This window comes from Bos javanicus, chromosome 6, assembly GCF_032452875.1.
Source record: "Bos javanicus breed banteng chromosome 6, ARS-OSU_banteng_1.0, whole genome shotgun sequence".
Lineage (NCBI taxonomy): Eukaryota > Metazoa > Chordata > Mammalia > Artiodactyla > Bovidae > Bos > Bos javanicus.
In genome coordinates, this window is record NC_083873.1 from 103,533,291 (window position 1) to 103,557,531 (window position 24,241).

At 48.0% G+C, this 24,241-nt stretch overlaps 1 protein-coding gene across 1 annotated transcript in view; it reads left to right on the top strand.

Annotated features, from left to right (window-relative positions):
• C6H4orf50 (chromosome 6 C4orf50 homolog) overlaps positions 1–24,241 on the top strand; it is a 142,832-nt gene that overhangs the window by 41,767 nt on the left and 76,824 nt on the right. Inside the window, exons 9-13 of the mRNA XM_061419244.1 lie at positions 2,996–3,157; positions 9,853–9,909; positions 12,318–12,500; positions 20,876–20,924; positions 22,884–23,005. Of these exons, the coding sequence (XP_061275228.1) occupies positions 2,996–3,157; positions 9,853–9,909; positions 12,318–12,500; positions 20,876–20,924; positions 22,884–23,005 (573 nt within the window). The remainder of the gene's footprint in view (positions 1–2,995; positions 3,158–9,852; positions 9,910–12,317; positions 12,501–20,875; positions 20,925–22,883; positions 23,006–24,241) is intronic.

Here is a 24,241-nt window from a genome sequence, read left to right on the forward strand (position 1 = left end):
TTGCACTTGGTACGAAGTCCAGATTCCTTCTGGTGAGTTACAATCTGGCCCCTTGGAAATGTCAGCTATTGCTAGATAGGTCCCCAATCTCTACACTTCTGGATCCTAGATTTGCTCCTCCCACATCCCAGCTTTCTCCTGGGAACTGCTGCTCACCCTCCAGGTCTCCCTTTAGGGCTTGCATGTATGCTAAGTCACTTCAGTCATGCCTGACTCTTTGTGACCCCATGGACTGTAGCCCACCAGGCTCCTCTGTCCAGGGGGTTCTCCAGGCAAGAATGCTGGAGTGGGTTGCCATTTCATTCTCCAGGGGATCTTCCCAGCTCAGGGATCAAACCCACATCTCATACTTCCTGCATTGACAGGTATGTCCTTTACCACTAGTGCCAACTGGGAAGCCCTCACTTTAGGGCATCTCCTCCCAACCCTCCAGGATGGACTCAGTGCAGAGGTGGCTCACGCGTATCTCTCCCATGATGCTGTTTTTGTAGCTTGCAGTTGGCCGTGATGGCGTTTACACTACAAAAGTCAGCAAACGCTGCACATCTGTGTGCACTACCTCCCTGGAGAGTGGAGAGAGCCTCTGAAAGTGTGCCTGCCCCAGGCTCTGGCCGTCGCTTCCAGTAACAGGGGTCACTGTCTGGGGCAGTCCCACATGGCAGGCCGGGCTGACCTCCACCCCGCACTCTCATCCTCTTTAGAATGTCCTGTGGACGCTCTCTCAGGACGCTGGGGATGAAACCCAAGTCACTGCAGAGCAGGGAGGCAGCGAAGACACCAAACTTCCCAGAAAGGCCAAGTTGTTTTGCAAGTCTTAGATTTTACAGAGCCATTCGGAGCACCCATCTGTTCTTGAGGGGGCCCAGTCTGTGAATCTCAGGCCCACGCTTTGTGGATTTCTATTAATTAAAAAAAAACACATTCTGCTATCGTATTCCTGGCTTACAAGCCACCAAGTCACACTTTGTCCTCTCTACCTCCCTGCCATCTTGTCTCTCCTCCCCTCTTGCCAGCTCACACTCAGGTCAGGAACACGTGGAAGAGATGTATTGTGGACTTTCAGTTCCCAGGGAGGCTGCTTCCAATGAAAGCTAGACAGCTGGGACCATGAGCAGGGCTGTGTGAAACGTCTCAGGTTTCTGGGGCCCCTGACTTATTGCAGTTGCAGCTTTTATTATTAGCAAGACTGCTCCCTCCCAAGGCCACCTTAGTAGCATGAATCAAGAGCTTAATGATGCTCAGGCTCTTGATACAGAAAGTCACCCTTTGATGACTTCAGGGGAAGAATGAGAGCTGTGTCAGATAAGGCTTTCTGTCACATCCCCAATTACAGCAGCAGAATATTCGAATAATCTGAGTATTCGGTATACCACAGGATGCCATATAGAAACTAACAACAGGTTAGTTTAATACCATGACATGGTATTAAGGGAGAAAAGCAGGATACAAAAGATATATATGGCATATAAATGTTATATAGAAAAAATGCTACTAAGTCGCTTCAGTCGTGTTCGACTCTATGTGACCCCATAGACGGCAGCCCACCAGGCTCCCCCATCCCTGGGATTCTCCAGGCAAGAACACTGGAGTGGGTTGCCATTTCCTTCTCCAATGCGTGAAAGTGAAAAGTGAAAGTGAAGTTGCTCAGTCGTGTCCGATTCTTAGTGACTCCATGGACTGCAGCCTACCAGGCTCCTCTGTCCATGGGATTTTCCAGGCAAGAGTACTGGAGTGGGGTGCCATCGCCTTCTCCGAAAAAATATGCGGCTATTCATGCGTGTGTGTGTGTGTGTGTGTGTGCACATGCTCAATTGCTTCGGTCACATCTGACTCTGAGTCCCTGTGGACTGTAGCCCTCCAGGCTCCTCTGTCCATGGGATTCTCCAGGCAAGAATGCTGGTAGTGGGTTTCCATGCCCTTCTCCAGGAGATCTTCCTGACCCGGGGATCGAACCTCTGCCTCCTGTGTTTCCTGCATTGCAGGCAGAACAGATGCTCTACCCACTGACCCATCAGGGAAGCCGTGTGTGTGTGTATAGACATATACACACACATATAACCTGCCTATGTGTATGTATTTATATAAGTTATTACAAAATAAAAATTAGAGTCCAGAACCACTGGGGGCAGTGGCATCACCACCATTTGACCACGTTTCTCAAGGTGATGAATCAGCCTTCTCACTTTCTGCCCTCCCAGAAATTCCTTACTTGATGTTCATATGAAACCTGCTCAGATTTGACCCAAGAAGAGGCCCAGGGACAGGGGAGCCTGGTGGACTGCCGTCTATGGGGTCGCACAGAGTTGGACATGACTGAAGCGACTTAGCAGCAGCAGCAGCAGCAAGAAAAGTGCTTAAGGAAAATGCAGTATCTTCTCTTTCTTGTGAATATATGAAACTTTAGTGTAATAAGCATCTCATAATTGGATGTGAACACTAGATTTCAGTCATCATACTGTGTTTCAGTACGATGGTGACGGGCATCTATTAAAACAAACTCTGGGATGCCGTGCCATTTGCGTAGTTTTCATATGCCAAAATAAGCTTAAAAAATAACACTCTAGAATGTTATTTTGTGATTCCCTGGACCTTCCCCAACTCCCCTACTCAAGAAACTCAGCAGGGGCTGCTCACTCGTATGTGTACTTGGGTTCAGTTCAGTTCAGTTCAGTCAGTCGTGTCTGGCTCTTTGCGACCCCATGGACTGCAGCACGCCAGGCTTCCCTGTCCATCACCAACTCCCGGAGCTTGCTCAAACTCATGTCCATTGAATCAGTGACGAGAGACTGAAAATATAAGATAATAAATGGGTGAGAATGATGTTTATGCTGACTGATAGTTTTTGGAATGATTTCTGTTACTTTGTTTTATAAAATCTGTGGACTATGAGACACATAGAAGCAGAAACACAAGAAGGAAAGCAGGTACTGTCTGTTGATGAAGGCAGATTACTTGGAAGATAACCTAAGAATTGCATTCGACTCTGGTTCCTCAGCTCCAGGACCGGGAAGCCTCGGCCTCCAAGGAGGACCTCAGGCTGCACATCAGACGACTCCATCACCAAGTACTGACCCTGCAGCGCCAGCTCCGAGACCAGTGGTCTGCACACCGCGAGCTGCAGGCCTCTCTCGAGGAAGCGGAGCATCTCAAGGGCAAGGTAGGCTGGGCCCACACTTCCTTTCCAGCCTGTAAACTAACGTTCCTTCACTCCAGCAAGACTAGAAAGTGGAAAGAAGAATTAAGAGCTCACTGGACATTTCCAGCAGTTTGCAAGCATTTATTAGATTTTGAAAGTACAGAGCAGTATAGGAAAGAAAAACAAGCCTTGTAATCCCTCCATCTGGGTAACTTCTATTAGATCTAAAAATAATAATACATGTGTGCATGCATGCTAAGTCACTTCAGTCATGTCCGACTCTTTGCAACCCCATGGTCTGTAGCCCACCAGGCCCCTCTGTCCATGGGATTCTCCAGGCAAGAATCCTGGAGTGGGATGCTATGCCCTCCTCCAGGAATACATGTATATAGCTTTTTAAAAAGTCAAATGGTACCTAAATAAAAGTCTTTTTCCTGTAGGAGGTAAGTGGGTGTGAATATAAAAAAAGCAACAAGAGCAGTTGTTAGAATGGTTTAGTATTGTGTCTGTGGTGGTGGAGACACAAGCTTTTGTAGGTGGTAAAATTGTTCATAAATTGGGACACACACACACAGTAGAGAGATCCAAGTAAGAATGGTGGCTTGGGATTAGCAGATGCAAACCGTTATATATAGAATGGATAAACAGCAAGTCCTACGGTACAGTGTGTCTGTCGCTCAGTCGCTCAGTCATGTCTGACTTTTGCGACCCCATGGACCGTAGTACACCAGGCTCTTCTGTCCTTGGAATTTTCCAGGCAAGAATGCTGGAGTGGGTTGCCATTTCCTCGTCCTCCAGGGGATCTTCCTGGCCCAGGGATCAAACCCGTGTCTCCTGCGTTGCAGGCAGATTCTTTACCACTGAGCCACTTGGGAAGCCCCGTACTGTACAAGGAACTACTTTCAATACCCTGTGATAAATCATGATGGAAAAGAATATGAAAAAGAACATATATATAGGTATAACAGTCACTTTGCTGTACAACAAAAACCCAAAATTGTAAATCAGCTATACTTCAATAAAATAAATTAAAAAAAAAGAATGGTACATTGTCTCCACATCAATACCTGGTTGTAATATACTATATTTTTACAGAATGTTCCCATTAGAGTAAAGCAGGCAAAATATGCAAGAGATCTCTCTGTATTATTATTTTTAAAAAAATGTACATAACAGAGGCCAACACAATATTGTAAAGCAATTATCCTCCAGTAAGAAAAAGAAAAAAGAAAAAAACTGTATATAAACCTAAAATTATCTCAATATTTAAAAAATGCAGAGCAATATGGTCCTTTCTCCCCCTAAACCCCAACCCCTTCTGACTTCTATTTTTTCAACCCTATGTACCCACATTTCAGTACTTATTTGTGTGCCTCAGTTCAGTTCAGTTCAATCTCTCAGTCGTGTCTGACTCTTTGCAACCCCGTGGACTGCAGCATGCTAGGCCTCCCTGTCCTTCACCATCTCCCGGAGCCTACTCAAACTCATGTCCATCGAGTCAGTGATGCCATCCAACCATCCCATCCTCTGTCATCCCCTTCTCCTCCCACCTTCAATCTTTCCTAGCATCAGGGGCTTTTCCAATGAGTCAGCTCTTTGCATCAGGTGGCCAAAGTGTTGGAGTTTCAGCTTCAGCATCAGCCCATCAGGTTGGCATCAGCCTGTTCAATGAACACCCAGGACTGATTTCCTTTAGGATGGACTGGTTGGATCTCCTTGCAGTCCAAGACTGCAAGACTCTCAAGAATCTTCTCCAACACCACACTTCAAAAGCATCAATTCTTCTGTGCTCAGCTTTCTTTATAGTCCAACTCTCATATCCATGCATGACTACTGGAAAAACCATACCTTTGACTAGACGGACCTTTGTTGGCAAAGTAGGTCTCTGCTTTTTAATATGCTGTCTAGGTTGGTCATAACTTTTCTTCCAAGGAGCAAGCATCTTTTAATTTCATGGCTGCAGTCACCATCTGCAGTGATTTTGGAGCCCAAAATAATAAAGTCTGTCACTGTTTCCACTGTTTCCCCATCTATTTGCCATGAAGTGATGGGACCAGATGCCATGATCTTAGTTTTTTGAATGTTGAGTTTTAAGCCAACTTTTTCACTCTCCTCTTTCACGTTCATCAAGAGGCTCTTTAGTTCTGTGCTTTCTGCCATAAGGGTGGTGTCATCTGCATATCTGAAGTTATTGATATTTCTCCCAGCAATCTTGATTGGTCCAGCTTGTGCTTCCTCCAGCCCAGCTTCCTCATGATGTACTCTGCATAGAAGTTAAATAAGGGTGACAATATACAGCCTTGACGTACTCCTTTTCCCAATTTGGAACCAGTCTGTTGTTCCATGTCCAGTTCTAACTGTTGCTTCCTCACCTGCATACAGATTTCTCAGGAGGCAGGTCAGGTAGTCTGGTATTCCCGTGTCTTGAAGAATTTTCCAGAGTTTGTTGTGATCCACACAGTTAAAGGCTTTGGCATAGTCAATAAAACAGAAGTAGATGTTTTTCTGGAACTTTCTTGCTTTTTCGATGATCCAGCGCATGTTGGCAATTTGATCTCTGGTTCTTCAGCCTTTTCTAAATCCAGCTTGAACATCTGGAAGTTCACAGTTCACAAACTGTTGAAGCCTGGCTTGGAGAACTTTGAGCATTACTTTACTAGTGTGTGAGATGAGTGCAATTGTGCAGTAGTTTGATCATTCTTTGGCATTGTCTTTCTTTGGGATTGGAATGAAAACTGACTTTTTCCAGTCCTGTGGCCACTGCTGAGTTTTCATGTACTGAAATCATACCGTACAGAAATATTCTGTATCTTGATATTATCATTTAATGCAAAATTTTGGTGATATTTTCAAATCAATACATGCAAATTGAACTACAGTATTTTAAACTCTTGCATATTATTTTTCCAGAGGCCAAACCATAACTTCCTTAATGGAATCTTTGTTTAAGTAAATCTGAATTGTTTCTGTTACTTTGCTCTACAAGCATTTTTATCCATCTATCTTGGAGTATGTTTCTGCAACATATGCAAAGGCTAAAATCTTAGTGAAAGAATTACTGTGTCAAAGGCTATATTGACTTTGATTGATAATGGCAACTAGCCCTCCAAAATGGTTATGTCATTTATACTCTCACCAGGAATGAGTGCAATTGCTTGCCCACAACTGGTTACCCTGAATCATATCACATTTTATATATTTTTTGACAAACTGATGAGTGAAAATATACTATCAACATTTTGATGTGATTTCTGACTCCTTTTAATGCATTTTTTGTATAATCGAATACACTATACATGGAGTTTTATGTCCTCTATCCATATTGCTTCATAGCCTTTATGTCCGTTATTTTTGGGACTGTGCAGTAATCTATGGGGTGTTTGTGATTTCTGTTCCCCTACTGTTGGATCTATAGTTATTTCCATTAATTTATATATCATTTTTATGGGGCCGAGGTTCCTTCCCTGATCAGGGAACTAAGATCCTTCAAGCGGGTGTAATGTTCAAAGAAAATGAAGCAGGGGATAGGGGGAGTTTCTTACATATTCAAGTATGTTTATAAGGAAAAGGGGGCTTCCCAGGTGGCACTAGTGGTAAAGAACCTGCCTGCCAATGTGGAAGACCCAAGAGACATGGGTTCAATCCCTGGGTTGGGAAGATTCCCTGGAAAGGAGCATGGCAACCCACTCCAGTATTCTTGACTGGAGAATCTGATGGACAGAGGAGTCTGGTGGGCTAAGGTCCATTGGGTTGCAGAGAGCTGGACACAACTGAAGCGACTTAGCACATATATCATTTTTTTTTTACAGTAGTTCAGAGAATTGGGATTACTGGTTCGAAGAGAAGAAATAGTGCTCATCGTAAATACATATTGCAAATTTGCTTTCCATAAAATGCTGGCACCCACTTCCAAAGTCAAAGCCATTCATGGGGGGATATTTCTCATTGTGCCCTCAATGTGGGAGGTAAGATGACATTTTTGTCCTGTCTGTCACTGATGTGTGAAAAATATAGCTCCAATTATACACATGTTAGAATTTTTTTTTTTTTACCATATCCAATATGTGTTTAAGTCTTTTTGAAAAATTACTTTCATTCTTTTTGTCTTTTTCTGCTTCAGTTTGGATATTTCTTTCTAATCCATCTTTCAGTTATATAATACTCTTTAGGTGATCAAATTTGCTCTTAAACTCATTATTTTAGTTCTTCATTTCAGGTATTGTCTTTTGGAGTCTTAGAATTTCCATTTGGTTACTTTTGGATAGCTTCCAGTTCTCTGATGAAAGTCTTGTAATATAATTATTAAGCGTTTTAATCACAGTTACTGTCAGATCTGTCTCTGATAGCTTCATTTTACATTACCACTAGTGAATGGAGAAGGAAATGGCAACCCACTCCAGTGTTCTTGCCTGGAGAATCCCAGGGACGGGGGAGCCTGGTGGACTGCTGTCTATGGGGTCGCACAGAGTCGGACACGACTGAAGTGACTTAGCAGCAGCAGTGATGGATGAAGGTCCCAACTTCACGTTCTCACCAACATTTGCTACTGTCTGTCTTTTTGTTGCTATCGTCCTAGTGGGTGTGAGGTGCCATGTCATTGTGGTTTTGACTTGCATTTCCTTAATGGCTAATAACCTTGAGCATCTTTTCATGTATTTATGTGCAATTCATGTGTCTTCTTTGGAGAAATGTCCATTCAGATCCTCCCTCCCTCAATTTTGTAATTGGATAGTTTCTTTTTTGTTGTTGAGTTGTGAGAGTTTATATATATTATAGATACAGGTTCCTTATTAGCTATAGGATGTCATTTTCTCCCATTCTGTTGTCTTTTCACTTCTCATTTGTTTTTTAATTGCAAATGACCCAGTATACACGTTAGTCGCTCAGTAGTGTCTGACTCTTTGCGACCCCATGGACTGTAACCCACTAGGCTGCTCTGTCCATGAATTCTTCAGGCAAGAATATTGGAATGGGCTGCCATTCCCTTCTCCATGGGAAGAGCAGGGAATAGCTCACAGCAATATATTCATGCTATTTCTTACACTGAAGTAGAGAGAAGATTTCATCCAAGCCTGCAAATATTACGATGTGCATTTTGAATAGAAGACAGTATGCTTGGAGCTGGCATTTTAATCTTCAGATATATTCAGAGAAGTGTGCCAAAATAGATATATGGAAATGTTCATTAAAGTCTTATTTTTAAAACAAAGAAATAGAAACAATATAAATTTTCATAAACAAAGAATTGGTTAAATAATTTTGTTCCAATCTCATGATTAAATAATGTGCAAGATTTTAAAAGAATATGATTGGTTTGTATGTATTAAGGTGGAATCAACACCCAGGATTTTATATTAAATGACAACAGCAAGCTGTAAGAACAAGATGTAAAGCATTTTGTATAGTATAGTTTCATCTGTGTGTATACACACATATGGCTTCTGATTGTGGTAATGCAGGGTTGAAAACAGTATTAGAGGTCAAAAGAGCTTGGGGGAGAGGAAGAAGGACTTTTATCTATCTAGCTTTCTTGTAGTGATTACAGAGAAAATCAGAGAGTGAGTGAGAAGAATTCCCAGATCACCCATCTTATTGTAGCTTATGATTTTATGGGTCAGGAATTTAAGGCAGGACTTGGCTGCACAATTCTACTCTGCAGAGCATCAGTGAGGATCACTCAGTGGTATTCACCTGGGCACTGGGCTAGGCTGGAAGGTCCAAGGTGGCTTCATACATGTGCCTGCCGCAGAGAATAATAATGGTTTATATTCACTGAATGTTGGCCAGATGCCAGGCCTTGCCCTAAGCACTTTACAGGAATCAATTCATAGAGTCCTCATCCAATCTTCCCCGTGAGGTGGACAGTAATACTACCCCTGGGCTTCCCAGGTGGCACAGTAGTAGAGAATCCACCTGTCACACAGAAGACACTGGTTTGATCCCTCGGTCAGGAAGACTCCCTGAGGAAGGAAATGGCAACCCACTCCAGTATTCTTGCCTGGGAAATCCCATGGACGAGAGGAGCCTAGCAAGCTGCAGTCCACGGGGTCGCAGAGAGTGGAACACGACGTAGTGACTAAACAGCAACAACACGGCACCTACTTTACAGGTGAGGAAACTGAGGCACAGGAAGACTTGACTTTCTCAAAGTCACAGGACTCAGGCATCTGTCTAGGACGCCTATAGGTTTAAGACCGCACCAAAAAACTCTGGCAAACTCTGCATGGGGAATGGGGAAATCTTTCTTTCTGACTGCATGCTTGCATGCTCAGTCATGTCAGACTCTTCAACCCCATGATCGGTAGCATGCCAGGCTCCTCTGTCCGTGGGATTTTCCAGGCAAGAATAACGGAATAGGTTGCCATTTCCTCCCCCAGGGGGAGGGACCTAGTGATAGAACCCGTGTCTCCTGCAGCTCCTGCATTGGCACGCCATTTCTTTACCACTGAGCTACCTAGGAAGCCCTGCTTCCTCAAGGAAAAGGCAACAGAATGGCTTCATCACCTGCGGTCTGGCAGAGCTCATTCTCTGGTGCTCAGAGAATCCTTCCTCCTCTGATCTGGTCGAGCAGCTGATGGGAAAGGCCTGTGTTCTCACCACCAACTCCTGGGGGAAAAGAGATGCGAGCCAAGCTCTCTGAGCACGGCTTGCCTGTACACGCAGCAAGCTGTGGTACCCGCCACTCAGCGTTATCAAAAATCTTGGTTCTCTTTCAGCTTGATGAACTTCAGAAAAAGCACCATGAAGTGAATTTGGCTGTGACGCCTTTGAAGGTAATACATGTGTGAAATCAGCATGAAATACCTCTTTCAAAAGAGAAAAAGGGAGCGTAGTACTAGATTGGCCAAAAAGTTTGTTCGGATTTTCCTGTAAGATGTTATGGAACAATCCAAGAGAACTTTTTGGCCAACCCGATATTTTTCCCATTAGGAACTAGTCCATGCCTGTTGTATAAAAACAGTGGAAAGAAGAAGGAGAAACACAGCATCCCAGGTTCCCTTCTGAATCTAGCGTCTTCATGTATTTTCTTTTAGTATATTTTACATGTGTCTGAGACCCTACTCTACCTGCGTAGGTATGTCTGTGCCACGTGGGTCTTCACCAGCCTTTGAAGCTGCCGTTCTTGCCAGATCTAAAGCAGGAGACTGCAGTTCATAAAGCCTCCAGACCCTGCGGGTGTTCAAACCCCTCTGTCCAATCTCCTTGCCTCTCTAGCTCCCTCCCTGTCTCTTTTGCATTATCACACAAAAGCACCATGCTGCACTTTTTTTTCTTGGAAAAGTTTTCTCCATGCATCTAGACATTTCCTGAGGACACATTCCCAGATAAGGCATTATGGGCTCATAGGGTTTAATACGCTCATCGAAGATGTAGTTTGGGTGAGATGACACGTGTAAGCTCACACATGGCACTTGGACTTGAGCAGTGCCAAGTGCCTGGAGGGACTGTCCATTTTTCCCACTCTCTGGGCATGGTGGGCCAGGAGGACATAGTTGAGCCCCCAGACCCTACTGACTTTGCTGAATCCCACCCCCTCTGAAATAATAGTGATACCCTTTGGCCTGCTCTCACAGCTTCTTCTGACCCTCAGTGGCTATGGCATTGATGGAAAAGTAGAGCACAAACTGTAATGCTCTTGAAAATGGGAGGTGTTCTTGCTCCTCTGTTATTTTCGTCATCTGCTATGTACCGGCAGTACTGGGCACTTGGGCATCATTGCCTAGAAACTGATGTGCAAAGGTCCCTGACCCTCTCTGGGCTGGGCTTGGAAGGGAATTCTGGCAGGAAGGGGTCATCATATCCTCCGTGGAGCAGCTCCTCCAAACATGCACAGACACGGGAGGTCATTTCATGGCCAGAGGGTCACACACTCAAGTCACCCACATAACAGATCTCTCCTGTGCACAGCCATGGAGCGAGGACAGTGCAGGGAATCCAGGAGAGTGTCAGCCTTGCCCTTAAGGAGCTCCCAGGCTATGGAGGAGACAGAACCACAGATGTAAAGATTTACTCCTGGGACAGCAGGAGCCAGGAGCCTGGGCACAGAGGGACCCAAGTTCTGAGCATGAGGGGGACCTGCCCAGGGTGGCACTACCCAGGCTGGCTTCTGAACAGATCTGCACAAGGTTTTCCTGGGCTCAGGACATGTAGGAGCCACAGAAGAGTAGTGAGGAAGTTCTGGGGTGTCGGGGGTGGGGAGTGGATCATTGTGTCTGGAACACGAGGCATGAGAAACAGGGTTATCGTTGTGGTGGGGCTGGAGAGGCACGGTTCTACCTTTCATGCGTGAGCACCTGCCTGGGCTGGCCAATGCGCGTGCTTTGTCTGCATCGTCTCCTTCTGTCTTGATGTGGCAACAATGCCCATTGTACAGATGAGCAAGTCACGGGGTAGAGAGGAGCTTGGTCTCATAGCTGGTTGGTGGAGGGGCTGAAGACCCGTCCAGAAGGCATCCAGAAGGGATGGGCAGCAGTGTGGCCCCTTGATTTCAAAGCTGCCTCTGGCTTCTGGGTGAAGGGAGGGATGGCAGGAAGGAGGCTGAGCTAAGACGGGTGTGTGTGTGTGTGTGTGTGTGTTAGTCGCTCAGTCATGTCCAACTCTTTGCGATCCCATGGACTGCAGCCCACCAGGCTCCTCCGTCTATAGGATTCTCCCGGCAAGAATACTGGAGTGGGTTTCCATTCCCTTCTCCAGGGGATCTTCCCAACCTGGGGATTGAACCTGGGTCTTCCCCATTGCAGGGAGATTCTTTACCAGCTGAGCCACCCGAAGTCCTAAGGCAGGGCTGTGGAGAAGGCAATGGCAACCCACTCCAGTACTCTTGCCTTGAATCCCATGGACGGAGGAGCCTGGTAGGCTGCAGTCCATGGGGTCACTAAGAGTCAGACACGACTGAGCGACTTCACTTTCACTTTTCACTTTCATGCATTGGAGAAGGAAATGGCAACCCACTCCAGTGTTCTTGCCTGGAGAATCCCAGGGATGGCGGAGCCTGGTGGGCTGCCATCTATGGGGTCACACAGAGTCAGACACGACTGAAGTGACTTAGCAGCAGCAGCAGCAGCAGAGGGAAGCAAAACCTGGAGCCAGTGCCCCGCCCCTCCCACTCAGCCGTCCCGCCCCCATAGGAGCCCAGCGTCCATGGACCCCACCAGTCATGTCTTCACCCTCATCCTTTCAGGCCAAGCTGGCTTCCCTGGTCCAGAAGTGCCAGGAGAGGAACCACCTGATCACACACCTGCTTCAGGAGCTGCGCAGACACGGGGCGGAGAACCACCTGCTCTCCGGGATGGCGCAGAACATGGTGAATGACGTGGCGCTGGCCGAGTACGCGGCCACCTTCCTGGCTCCGAGGGTCCCAGAGGTAGGGCCCCACAGACCGCCCTGCCCCTCTTCCTGTAGGGACTGTGGGCTCATCCACCTGCCTGTCCACCTCCTGACCTGCCCTGACCTCCCCCCTTCTGTCCCTTGACCTTGCCTGGAACATGGCTCCTCCATGCCAGCGCCTCTGCTCAGGGCTGGCACAGGGAGGTGATCCAGTCATCCTTAACCTTAGAAAGTCTCACAACATGGTGCAGGAGACAGACACAGAAACCGTGACTTTAATTCAATGCCATACAAGTTCTGTCTCATCAGACATTTCTTTCATGGGTGCCTCAGGACCTTAGCACTTGCCACTTTCTCTGGCAGGATTCCTGTCTGCCCTGCAGCCTCCCACATCTGTCCTTCAGGGCCCAGTGTGGCCTTGCTCAGGAGCTGGCCCTGGATCCCACATGGCACGTGGGCACAACCGATGCGGCAAGTTAGAGGAATTTCCCCCTACTGTTAGAGGAGTTTTGTCAGCCTCTCTGTTGGGGCCAAAGCTGCTCCCTAACCATTTCTGTCTCTCTAGTGCCTGGCATGGAAAAGCTGTGCAGGGAATAGTTGTTGAATGAATGAAGTCATGAACTAAATGACTGAGAATGTCCTCTTTTAATGGTCAATGAAAGAGGAGACTGGGGCTCAGAGAGGTTGGGAGACTCATTCACATGCAAGCACACACACACACACACTCATTGGGCACACAACCCCATTCCTGGGGACCAGCTAGCAGCACCCCTAACCAAACTAGCTCAGTTCCTGATTGTGCGAGGGGGAAATGCAGCTTCTGCTATGGATATAGCCGGCCCTGTTCTCCACCATTCCCCTGGGGCTCTGCAATCAGAGGGGCCTGCTTTTGATAGTGTAGCCCTATGTCTGCATCTCCCTGCTTGGCCTTCCCAGCCCAGCCTCTGCAGGCCAAACCTCTCTGTCCCTTCCTTCCCCTACAGCCTTTAGGATATCAGGTGTCCTCTAATCCAAATTGCCACACAGCCCATGTGAACTCCAGGAGACCAAGGGGCCTGCTCAGGGCCACAGTGACTTGGTTCAGAGTCAGAATTTGAACCTAGAGCCCCTGACTCCCAGGCCAGCGCTCATCCCTCTGCCTGAGGCTTTCAAGCTTCTTCAGAGGCAGAATAGGGGTGGAGAGAGAGGTCGGCATCTTGCTGAGGGGCCTGGCACAGTCCCCATGTCTCAGTTAAGGCAGGACTGAAAGCAGAGTTCCAGGAAAGGTGTTGGCTGTGCCAGGGGTCTCCTGGGAGAGAGGCTGGCGGTGGGCTGAGAAGGCCTCGTCGCAGTGAACCCTCCCACCCACCCAGGGGCCGTTCTGTCTGGCAGGCTCTGAAACTAGACCCGATTTGTTCATTGGGATTGGACAGGCTGACTTACATTGACCAAATTCAGAGTCTGAGGTATAAACCTGAACACTAACAATCATTTCTCATGTGAGATCAAGCTATGCACAGGCTGAAATATTGGATGGATAAAAAAATAATCAGCCTGTTCTCTCCCTATAGTGGAGTTATCTACAAAGTCCAGTTCATGGTTCATTGGTTTGTTTGTAAGTCAATCAACATTTATAGTCAGAGAGTCATTTGGGAGCCTGGGATGGAAACAGAGAGAGTTAGTGGTGTCATCAGCCTGACACGTTCATTTCCTGGAAGGATATGCTTCTGGGCCCGGACAGGCCTCCCCAGGGGCCAGGGTGTCTCCCCTGTGGATATTCTGAAAGGCCATGGCCAATCATAAGCTTATACTCCCTCCTTTACAGGTGACTTTGAATCTGCCATGACCCATTTTGCAGTATTTTACAAATCAGCTCACCAAATTCAGTTCAGTTCAATTGTTCAGTCATGTCTGACTCTTTGAAACCCCATGGACTGCAGCACGCCAGGCCTCCCTGTCCATCACCAACTCCCGGAGCTTACCCAAACTCATGTCCATCCTGTTGGTGATGCCATCCAACCATCTCATCCTCTGGCATCCCCTTCTCCTCCCACCTTCAATCTTTCCCAGCATCAGGGGCTTTTCCAGTGAGTCAGCTCTTCACATCAGGTGGCCAAAGTAGTGGAGCTTCAGCTTCAGCATCAGTCCTTCCAATGAATATTCAGGACTGATTTCCTTTAGGATGGACTGGTTGGATCTCCTTGCAGTCCAAGGGACTCTCAAGAGTCTTCTCAAACGCCACAGTTCAAAACCATCAGTTCTTCAATACTCAGCTTTCTTTGTAGTCCAATTCTCACATCCATACATGACCACTGGAAAAACCATAGCCTTGACTAGATGAACCTTTGTTGGCAAAGTAATGTCTCTGCTTTCCAGTCTGCTGTCTAGGCTGGTTATAGTTTTTCTTCAAGAAGCAGGCGTCTTTTAATTTCATGGCTGCAGCTCACCAAGAACACCCCCATTTTCTTGATCTGAGGAATAGCTTACTGTCCCCTCCACAAACCACAAAAGCCTGGCTCTGCCATTTCATTTCACAGATATTTATTGAGCACCTATTGTCACGAGCCAAGCATGGTGCTGGGGTCTGGGGAGAAATGATGAATCAGGCCAAAATGTGCACACAGACAAGGAGAGAAATAATTGTAAATTACAGTGAGGGTCAAAAAGGAGAAGATTGAGACTATGTGTATGCCTTAATTGCTCTGAGCCTTGCTTTACTCATCTGTAAAATGGGAATATTACATCCTACTTGGTAGAATGAACATGAAGACAGTTGGAGATAACTCATGAAACACCCTGTACAGGGCTGTCCCACAGGTAGGAACTTGGTCCTCGTGTGAGCAGTTGTCAAGGGGGTAGGCATCCAGGAGCCCTGGGTTCAAATTTTAGCTCTGCCACTGTCTTACTCTGTGGCCTTAGGAGGGAACACTGACATGTGTCACCACGGGGGCTTTATGTAACTGACTTAGGGAGTCCTCCTGTGTGGGAGGTGCTATTATTATCACCCCCCACCTTTCCAGATGGGAAAACTGAGGCTCAAGGAGGTTACAAGTCATGCCCAAAGACACCTGTCTACAAGCAGCTGTCTAGCTCAGCCTTTTGTGTGTTCAGTTGTTTGCATAAGCAGAGCTGGGTTTGAACCTGGGTTTCTGTGCAGGGCCACTGCAGGGTGGAGAGGCAGTGTGTGTTGGGTGCGGTGTGGACCTTTGGGGCATGTGGGCAGCAGCAGGGGTCTGGCACGTACAGACCAGGCCCTCAGTGAGTCCGTCCCTGTTGTCCCTGCAAGGCCGATCCTTGTGTGCAGATATTAATATGTGACCCCAGGGACTGTGGCCCACCGGGCCCCTCTGTCCGTGATATTTCCCAGGCAAGGTGCTGGAGTGGGTAGCAATTCCTTTCTCCATGGGATCTTCCTGACCCAGGGTTTGAACTTGGGTCTCCTGCATTACTGGCAGATTCTTTACCATCTGAGCTGCCAGGGAAGCCCTATATTAATATAAGGCAGTGAAAAATAAACGTGATGTATTTAAGAAGCAAAAAGGGCTCCAGGATGGCTCGAGTGAGGGGACTTCCGAGTGGAGAAGTTCTGAGAGGTTAGACACGAGGTCACGGGCACCTGACTGGCCATAGGAGTGTTTGCACCCAGTTCTTCAGTGAATGGGGAGCTGCCAAAGAGGTGCAGCAGTAACTGCTGTGCTTTGGGAAGATGATCCCAGCAGGCCTGTGGGCTGGACTGGGCTGCAGAGTCCCAGGCAGGCCATGCACATGGCAGCCAGATGGCTCAGGCCGCAAATACCCAAGGCCCAGGCAGCCAAGCAGAGCCCTGGGGGTACGGAGACCCTTCGTGGTGGTGGCGGCAGCTCCTCCCGCTGGCAGCTGGGCAGGAAGTGGGTTTTACTGGTGCTGATTTTCGTTTCAGAGAACACAGATGGAATTCCCGGTGGGGACATTGGGCTTGGGCTCAGAGCCCAGGAGGGCTGCCCGACTGGCTGGGGAGATACTTAACGGACTTGAGGAAGGGGGCACATGCCAGAGCCGAGAGGGTGGGTCCTGGGAGCCCTGCACTCGGGAGGGCGCTCCCGTTAATCACAGCCTCCTGAGGGAGGGTGGGGTGTGGGCTATGAGGGGGGCATCCCATATGGACAGGCTGCTGTTCATTTATTCCCGGGAGGCAATGATGATGGGAGACTCACAGAGCCTGCCCTGAGCCAGCACTTTCTGTGGTTTATTCACTTCATCCTCCCAACATCCCCCCTCGTCAAGGAGGAGACTGAGCCCCAGCGTCAAAGCTGGTCAAGGTCACACCCGGGAGTGGCAGGCTGGGGTTCAGAGCTGGGGTCCATCTGAGCTCCACCCGTCAGGAAGAGGGTGCTCCCCCTCCCGCCATAGCAGTGGCTCAGGGTCAGTGATCGCCTCCCATCAACTTCCTCTTCTCGCCTTGGTTGAGTGGGTGATAGAAATTGAGCCTCAGTGGGCTCAGGCCCTGGACCCCTTTCTCGGGGCTGCATCTAAAGTGTCTTGGTCTGTTGGGCTCACTTAACAAAAATACTACAGACTGGGGGGCTGAAACAGCAAGCATCTTATTTCTCACAGTCCTGGAGACTGGAAGCTGGGGATCAGCCACGTGGTGGGATTCTGGTGGGGGCTCTCTTCCTGGGGTGCAGATGGCCGCCTTCTCCCTGTGTCCTCACATGGTGGACAGAGAAGCCAGCTCTCTAACATCCCTTCTATCAAGGACATTGGTTCCTCTGGACAGCCAGAGGACCCTGTCATCATGATCTGATCACTCCCCCAAGACCCCATCTCCAAATTCCCTCACTTGGGGGTTAAGATTTCAGCATGCGCATTTTTGGGGGGACACAGACATTCAGGGCAGAGGACAGCGTGTGGGGGGGATGGGGGCGGCCAGCCCTCAGAGCTGCCATCTTCCTGACCTGCCTCATTGTCCAGGCCGCCACTGTCCGCAGGTCAGCCCTGCATCCGGCCTAGTGCCCTTCCCCAGCTCTGTAGGTTCTCTCGAGCGTTGGTCCCGAAGCAGGGAATCCCACGAGGCCAGCTTGGCCAGTTCCCCCACTGTCTTTCAGCTGGGAACATGAGGTCTTGGTACCTCCCTGGCTTCAGCTGAGATGGGAGTGCGAGGAGGGCAGGTTCCTTCCATTCTTGGACTCCCAAATGGACATGGGGGTTCTCAGTCCCACCCCAGCCCCAAACTGACTTGACTGAACAGGGCTCTGGGCACCTTCTTGGGGCCCCCTTAACTTTTTTCCTGACCCCGAGCCCCAGGACATCTCTTTTTTTCTGGATTTCACCAGGACCTAGGCTGTTGACATTCCCAAGCCAAGAAGGAGACACCATTGTTGTTACTTGCACCTGGGTGTCATCCGCTTTTGAAGGCAGATGCTTGGGTGCCAAGGGGCAGTGGAGAAAGGGTGCCCTCCGGCCCATGCCCAGCCTCCTGCAGGCTCCAGTGGTGGTGGTGGTGGGGTGGGGGTGGGGTCAGCTCAGCAAATGGAAGATCCATCAGAGCACTGGATGTCTTATCCCTGTCTGGCTCCCTGCTGTTCCTGGGATGTGAGAGTCCCTGCCCTCTCTATGGGCATGGAGTTTCCTTTGGCAGATAAAGACACCCAGACCCTGAAGAATAGCCACCCTGTGGCCCAATGCTCACCCTTCACCTCCTGAAGTCACCTGCTCTTTTAGGCCTGGATAGCACAGGGTGGGGGTTGCTAAGCTCTTGTAGGGCTCTGTGAGACCCCCCTCAAATGCCCATCACGTTGCATCACATAAAGATATTCACTGAGGATATAAGGTCAAGCAGTAATTGCTCCACTGAGGGTGGTCAGGGGCTTGGTGTACTAAAACCAGAGGGTCATCGAGACCCCAACCTTAAAAAGACACATGCAACCAGGCGAGGAAGCTGCTAATTCCACTTCCTCTTGCCCTGCTTTTTCCTCCATTCTCCATGTCCTGGAAACATCTTGCTCTCCTCTGGGCACTGGTCAACAAGATCTATATATGAGCCTTTGGAAATGGAATCTCATCTTGAAAGAAACAGCGAAACTGAAAGCCCTAAACTCCCTTAATTCATTAAATCAACGACCCCAAGCCTGGGCCTCCGAGGATCCAGGCAATTAGTTTCTCTTCATCTGCTGCCTTTTATGGAGAATATCCCCCAAAAAAATTTACCTGGGGAGAGAGGCAGGGGAGTGGAGTGTGTAGGGTGAGGCTTTATCCATCTATTACTCTGCGTGGAGCATTTGGTAGATGTTTACTCTTATTTGGTTCTGACAAGACCCTGCAAGGAGCATATTCGTGGCTCCACTCTGCAGATGGAGAGGGCAAGATTCAGAGAATTCAACTGAGTTGGCCAGGACCATGGAACCAGTAGGCGGAAGAGCCAGGTTCAACCTGAGGTTGCCTGGCTCCACGCCTCTCCAGGCTAATGGGATAAACAAGAAGCAGGAGAAATATCTGTAGATCTCTGATCACGTACTGAATGCAGTGCCTCTGAAAGTAGTTTAGTGCCTATGAGGCTACTCTGTGCATACAAAGGCCAAGGAAACCTGAAGTCTGTGTCTAATAAAACTAACTCCAAACCCAGGTGCAAGCAAAAGCATTCCCTTGAAGCATAGCAGTGAGTGGAGAGAAGGAGACTGATCTGGGAATATAATTCCTGGAGGAGGAAGCACACAAAACTAGGCTTTTAAGGATGTAGATGGATGGTGTGAAGACCCTCTAGGCTGGGAGAACAGCATGTGCAAAGGCACTGGGGTGTGAAGGGTCATGGTCCTTGAAGACACAGAGTTTTAGGAGGTGTGAGTGGAGTGTTCTGGGGGCAGGAAACGCAGTGAGAGAACAGGCACTGTGCCTGGTGCAGAGGGTTTCCGATAAGTGGTGCTGTGATTGGATTGGTATCAGAAGATGGTAGGGCCATCATCCACGCCCCTGTATATTTGTCTCTGGATTAGTCAGTCCATTTAGAGGGATAGTCAAAGAGCCCAGGTGTCCCAGTGCAGTGTAGAGGGGCTATGTGATAGGCAGGTGGCTGAACTCAGCCAAGGGGAGTCAGGGAAGATTTCATAGATGTGGAGACACTTGGATTAGGTATTGATGTATACATAGAAGTTCACTAGAGAATGAGAGCGCAGAATCCTCCGGGCAGGAAGGTGGCCGGTGCAGTGGCTGGTGCAGATACTTGGTGGACACAGTGGAGTTGGGAGAAGGGAGCTATCACAGCTACACTGCACTCGGGGCCCCTTCCCCACTGGAAAACCCAAGAGGAAGCAAGATCTGGGCTGCTGGTCTGGAATCAACTCTAACCTGCCTTGAAGATCCAGCTGTTGCTCTTGTTGAACCCACTGGGAGCCGCCAGGCCGACTAGCTGAGTTCCTACTGCCACTTCAGCTCTTCCAGAGCCTGTGCACTTGTGGGGAAGAGGAGGACAATTGGTCCATGGAGTGGTGCAGGGACTTGGGTCCAGCCTGACCTGGATTCCTGAGTGCTCAGTCAGGGGCCGCAGGAGCAGCTCAGTGATCGGCTGTCACAAGGGGCTGGAAGGACCTTCATGCAGAGAGAGTATTTCTCCTGAAGACTCTCTTGTGTGGCTGCCCTCCTCGCCCTGCCCCCCTCCCAGCCTTTTTTGTTGTTGTCCAGTTGCGAAGTCATGTCCAACTCTTTGTGACCCCATGGACTGCAGCATGCCAGACCTCCCTGTCCCTCATCATCTCCCGGACTTTGCCCAAGTTCATGTCCATTGCACTGGGGATGCCATCCAATCAAGTCATCCTCTGTCACCCTCTTCTCCTTCTGCCTTCCATCTTTCCCAGCATTAGGGTCTTTTTCAGTGAGTCAGCTCTTCTCATCAAATGGCCAAAGTATTGCAGCTTAAGCTTCAGCATCAGTCCTTCCAATGAGTATTCAGGGTTGATTTCCTTTAGGATTGACTGGTTTCATCTCCTTGCAGTCCAGGGGACTCTCAAGAGTCTTCTCCAACACCACAGTTCAAAAGCATCAATTCTTTGGTGCTCAGCCTTCTTTATGGTCCAACTCTCACATCTGGAAAGACCATAGACCTTTGACTATACAGACGTGTGTCAACAAAGTTATATATTTGCTTTTTAACACATTGTCTATGTTTGTAACAGCTTTTAAAACCTGTTCATCAGTCTCCACTTGGAGATTCAATTTGAATAAAGGAAATGGAAGCTTTTCCTTACACCTGTATCGTTGGGAGCAAATCCTGGACTCCCCTGAAGGTCCTGGGTGGAGGAGGGGGTGCCCTGCCTATACGTGTGCACACACAGGAAAGTGGATCCAGCCATAGGATGCACTTTCTGCAGGGGCCAGGGGCTGCTCTTTCCAGTTGTAGTCAAGTGTGGAAGGCTTTTCCTCCTGTGTCACGCAGAGTAACTGCTGGGATGTCTTTTCTTCCAGACAAGCCACCATCTGGACGTCGAGTCTGAGATGACGGCATTTGTCAGAGGTCAGTGCGATTTTCAGTTAGGAAGAGTCTGCATACTCAGACAAGTCCAGGCCAGCAAGACAATCTGACAGGTGGGCCAGGGTGGGGAAACGCCCACGGTCAAGTGCAGACGACTAAAGGAAACCAGAGCCTGCTGTCTTGCACTCTCTTTCCTGCTTGGCTTTGCCTTTTTGTTTCACTCTTAAGGAGAATATGTTAGAAAAATACTGCCATACCCAAATGGCCAAATTCTGCAGCCCTGTAGTTTCACTCCTGGAAATTCATCCTGAGTAAATAATTCTGTGTGTGGACAAGCTCAGTGGACAGGCATATACATGCCAGGTTATTTACAACAGTGAAAAACTATTCAGGGAAACTCCAGTATTGTTAATTAACTCTTATTTATCAACTATGAGGGAATTCCCTGGTGGCTCTGTGGTAAAAGAATCCACCTGCAATGCAGGAGACCCAGGTTTGATTCCTGGGTCAGGAAGATCTCCTGGAGAAGAAACTGGCAACCCACTCCAGTATTCTCACCTGGGAAATTCCATGGACAGAGGATCCATGGAATCTACATCTACTGACTGTAGATGGGCTACAGTCAGTGGGGTCACCAAGAGTCAGACACGACTGAGTGAACATATGCTATGCTAAGTCACTTCAGTCGTGTCCGACTCTGTGCGACCCCATAGGCGGCAGCCCACCAGGCTCCCCCGTCCCTGGGATTCTCCAGGCAAGAACACTGGGGTGGGCTGCCATTTCCTTCTCCAATACATGAAAGTGAAAAGTGAAAGTGAAGTTGCTCAGTCGTGTCCGACTCTTAGCGACCCCATGGATTGCAGCCTAACAGGCTCCTCCGTCCATGGGATTTTCCAAGCAAGAGTACTGGAGTGGGGTGCCATTGCCTTCTCTGGAGTGAACATATATACCACTGATATAACTGTACATGAATATCTGTGAATGACTGGCAGCTTAGGCTAGAAGATAAACTAAAATACCAACAAGGGTTACTTAGATGGTAACATGGGTGGGATTTTGTCATTCTATTATTCTAATTATTAAAAAGAAAAGAATTTCCCTGAGCCTTATTTTACCAGTGCAGTGGACTGTCAGCCCTGGGGAAGGAGGCTTCCTAGGGGTGTATTTAGGGTTATTTTGTTTTAAGATGCTCAATCTAAAAGTGAAGAAAGTATGGATAATGTTACCTTTAGGCAACTGAGCTGCTCTTGATAACTGCTTGCTTAGAGATTCTTATTACTAGATTCTGTTCTTACCAGCTGTGTGATCTTGGATGAGTTAATTAACCTCTCTGAGCCCGGGACCCTTATCTTTAAAAGGAGGATAACGTGATCTTTTTCAGATATGTTAGTGCCTGGTATGTTGCACGGCGCCAACAAATAGGAAGAGAGACCTGGCTCCAGTTTTCCGCTGCTCAGGATGGACCGCCCCTTCTGTACCTTCAGCTTCCATCCCTGCAGTCTGGGTTGGCATCTGTTTCCACAGTTGGAGGCACATCAATTCTAGCTGGTCCTGCTTCTGCCACTAGTTTGTGCAAGCCTCCTCCTTCATCTGGGCTCAGCTTCTTCATCCTTGAAAGAAAGACGTGTACCAGATTGATGAAGTTACTTATTCACTCAGCATTTCTAAAAGACTGCTGCGTGCCAGACCCCTATCAGTGTTGTAGGGTTTACAAAGATGAGCTGGCTTGCAGAGGTGGTGGTCCTTGTGCTGAAGGAGCTTATAGCCAGGCAGTAGACGGTGAAGCAGGCAGGCAGTTTTCTAGGATACCGGAAGACCACAGCAGTACCATCAGAGGGGTGTGGGTGTGGCACTCATAGAGTTCAAAGGCACCCTTCAAAAGAGGGACTTTGTCATGGGGTGAAGGATCTGGGGATGAAAGAGAATGAAAAGGCTCAGAGACTTGCTGGTTTTTAGAATAGATTTCTGGATTGAAGTTTGACTGGGCATACCCTCTTCTAGTTCAGAAATGCCTCCTGAATCCCCAAATGGACAGTGTCCTGCAGAGACCTTTGCATTCAGAGACCTGGCCTATTCCTGAGGCTGAGTGGCCAGCATGGACAGCTGAACTGGATTCTTTGAAGGTGAGAAGACATCAGTCATTTAATTTTTTTTTTTTAAATATTGATTTATTTTTCAGTTACTTCGGGTCTTAGTTGCGTCATGCAGGATCTTTCATTGCAGCACGCAGGCTTCTCTGTAGTTGTGGTAAGCGGGCTCCAGAGAGCTCAGGCTCAGTGTATGTGGCACACCATCTTAGTTGCCCAGCATCACGTGGATTCGTAATTTCCCAACCAGGGATCGAACCCATGTCCCCTGAATTGGAAGGCAGATTCTTAACCACTGGACCACCAGGGAAGTCCCAGTCACTTAATTTCTTAAATAAACAGTTTTATTGAAGATATGGCTTCCCTGATGGCTCAGAGGTAATGCACATACAGAAGAGGGTACAACTCAGAGGTGTACAGCTCCATGAACTGCCATGAAGCGATTTATGCTCATAAAGCCATCATCAGATCAAGAACTAGAAAGTGACCACAAAACACCCCCCCGCCCCGGTTTCCCTTATGTGTATATTTAGCTGCTCAGTCGTGTCCGACTCTTTGCAACCCTGTGGACTATAGCCCTCCAGAGTCCTCTGTCCATGGGATTCTTCAGATAAGAATACTGGAGTGGGTTGCCATGCCCTCCTCCAGGGGATCTTCCCAACCCAGGGATCAAACCCAGGTCTCCCAGATTGCAGGCAGATTCTTTACCATCTGAGCCACCAGGGAAGCCCAAGAATACTGGAGTGGGTAACCTATCCCTTCTCCAGGGGAATGTCCCAACCCGGGAATCGAACTGAGGTCTCCTGCATTGCAGGCGGATTCTTTACCATATGAGCTACCAGGTTTCCCTTATAGTCTCTTTTTATCCTCTGTTTTTTAATTTTCTCTTTTGTTCTGTGTTATTTTTGTGTTCTGTGTCGTTATTTTTGTGTTCTGTTTCTGGTTATTTTTGTGTGTTCTGTGTCTGGTTATTTTTCATTGAGTGCTAGACATCATGTGTGAGAAAATATGAAGGCATATTTTGAGATTCTGTTTGATAGTATCTTCATCCAGACAGGGCTTTTTCCATTCTTCACACCAGAACTGTTTCAGAGATGAGTTTCATACTTATCAGATTTGTTTGTTTCTTGGTCACTCTTATTCATAGGGCCCAGCCTTTCAGGATTCTAAGCAAAAGACTGTAATGTTTATTAGTGTCCTTCCCCTAGCCCCTGCCCACCCCATGAGGCTGTCAAAAGCTCTGCTTAGCTTTCTGTTAGTGCTTCTCAGCTG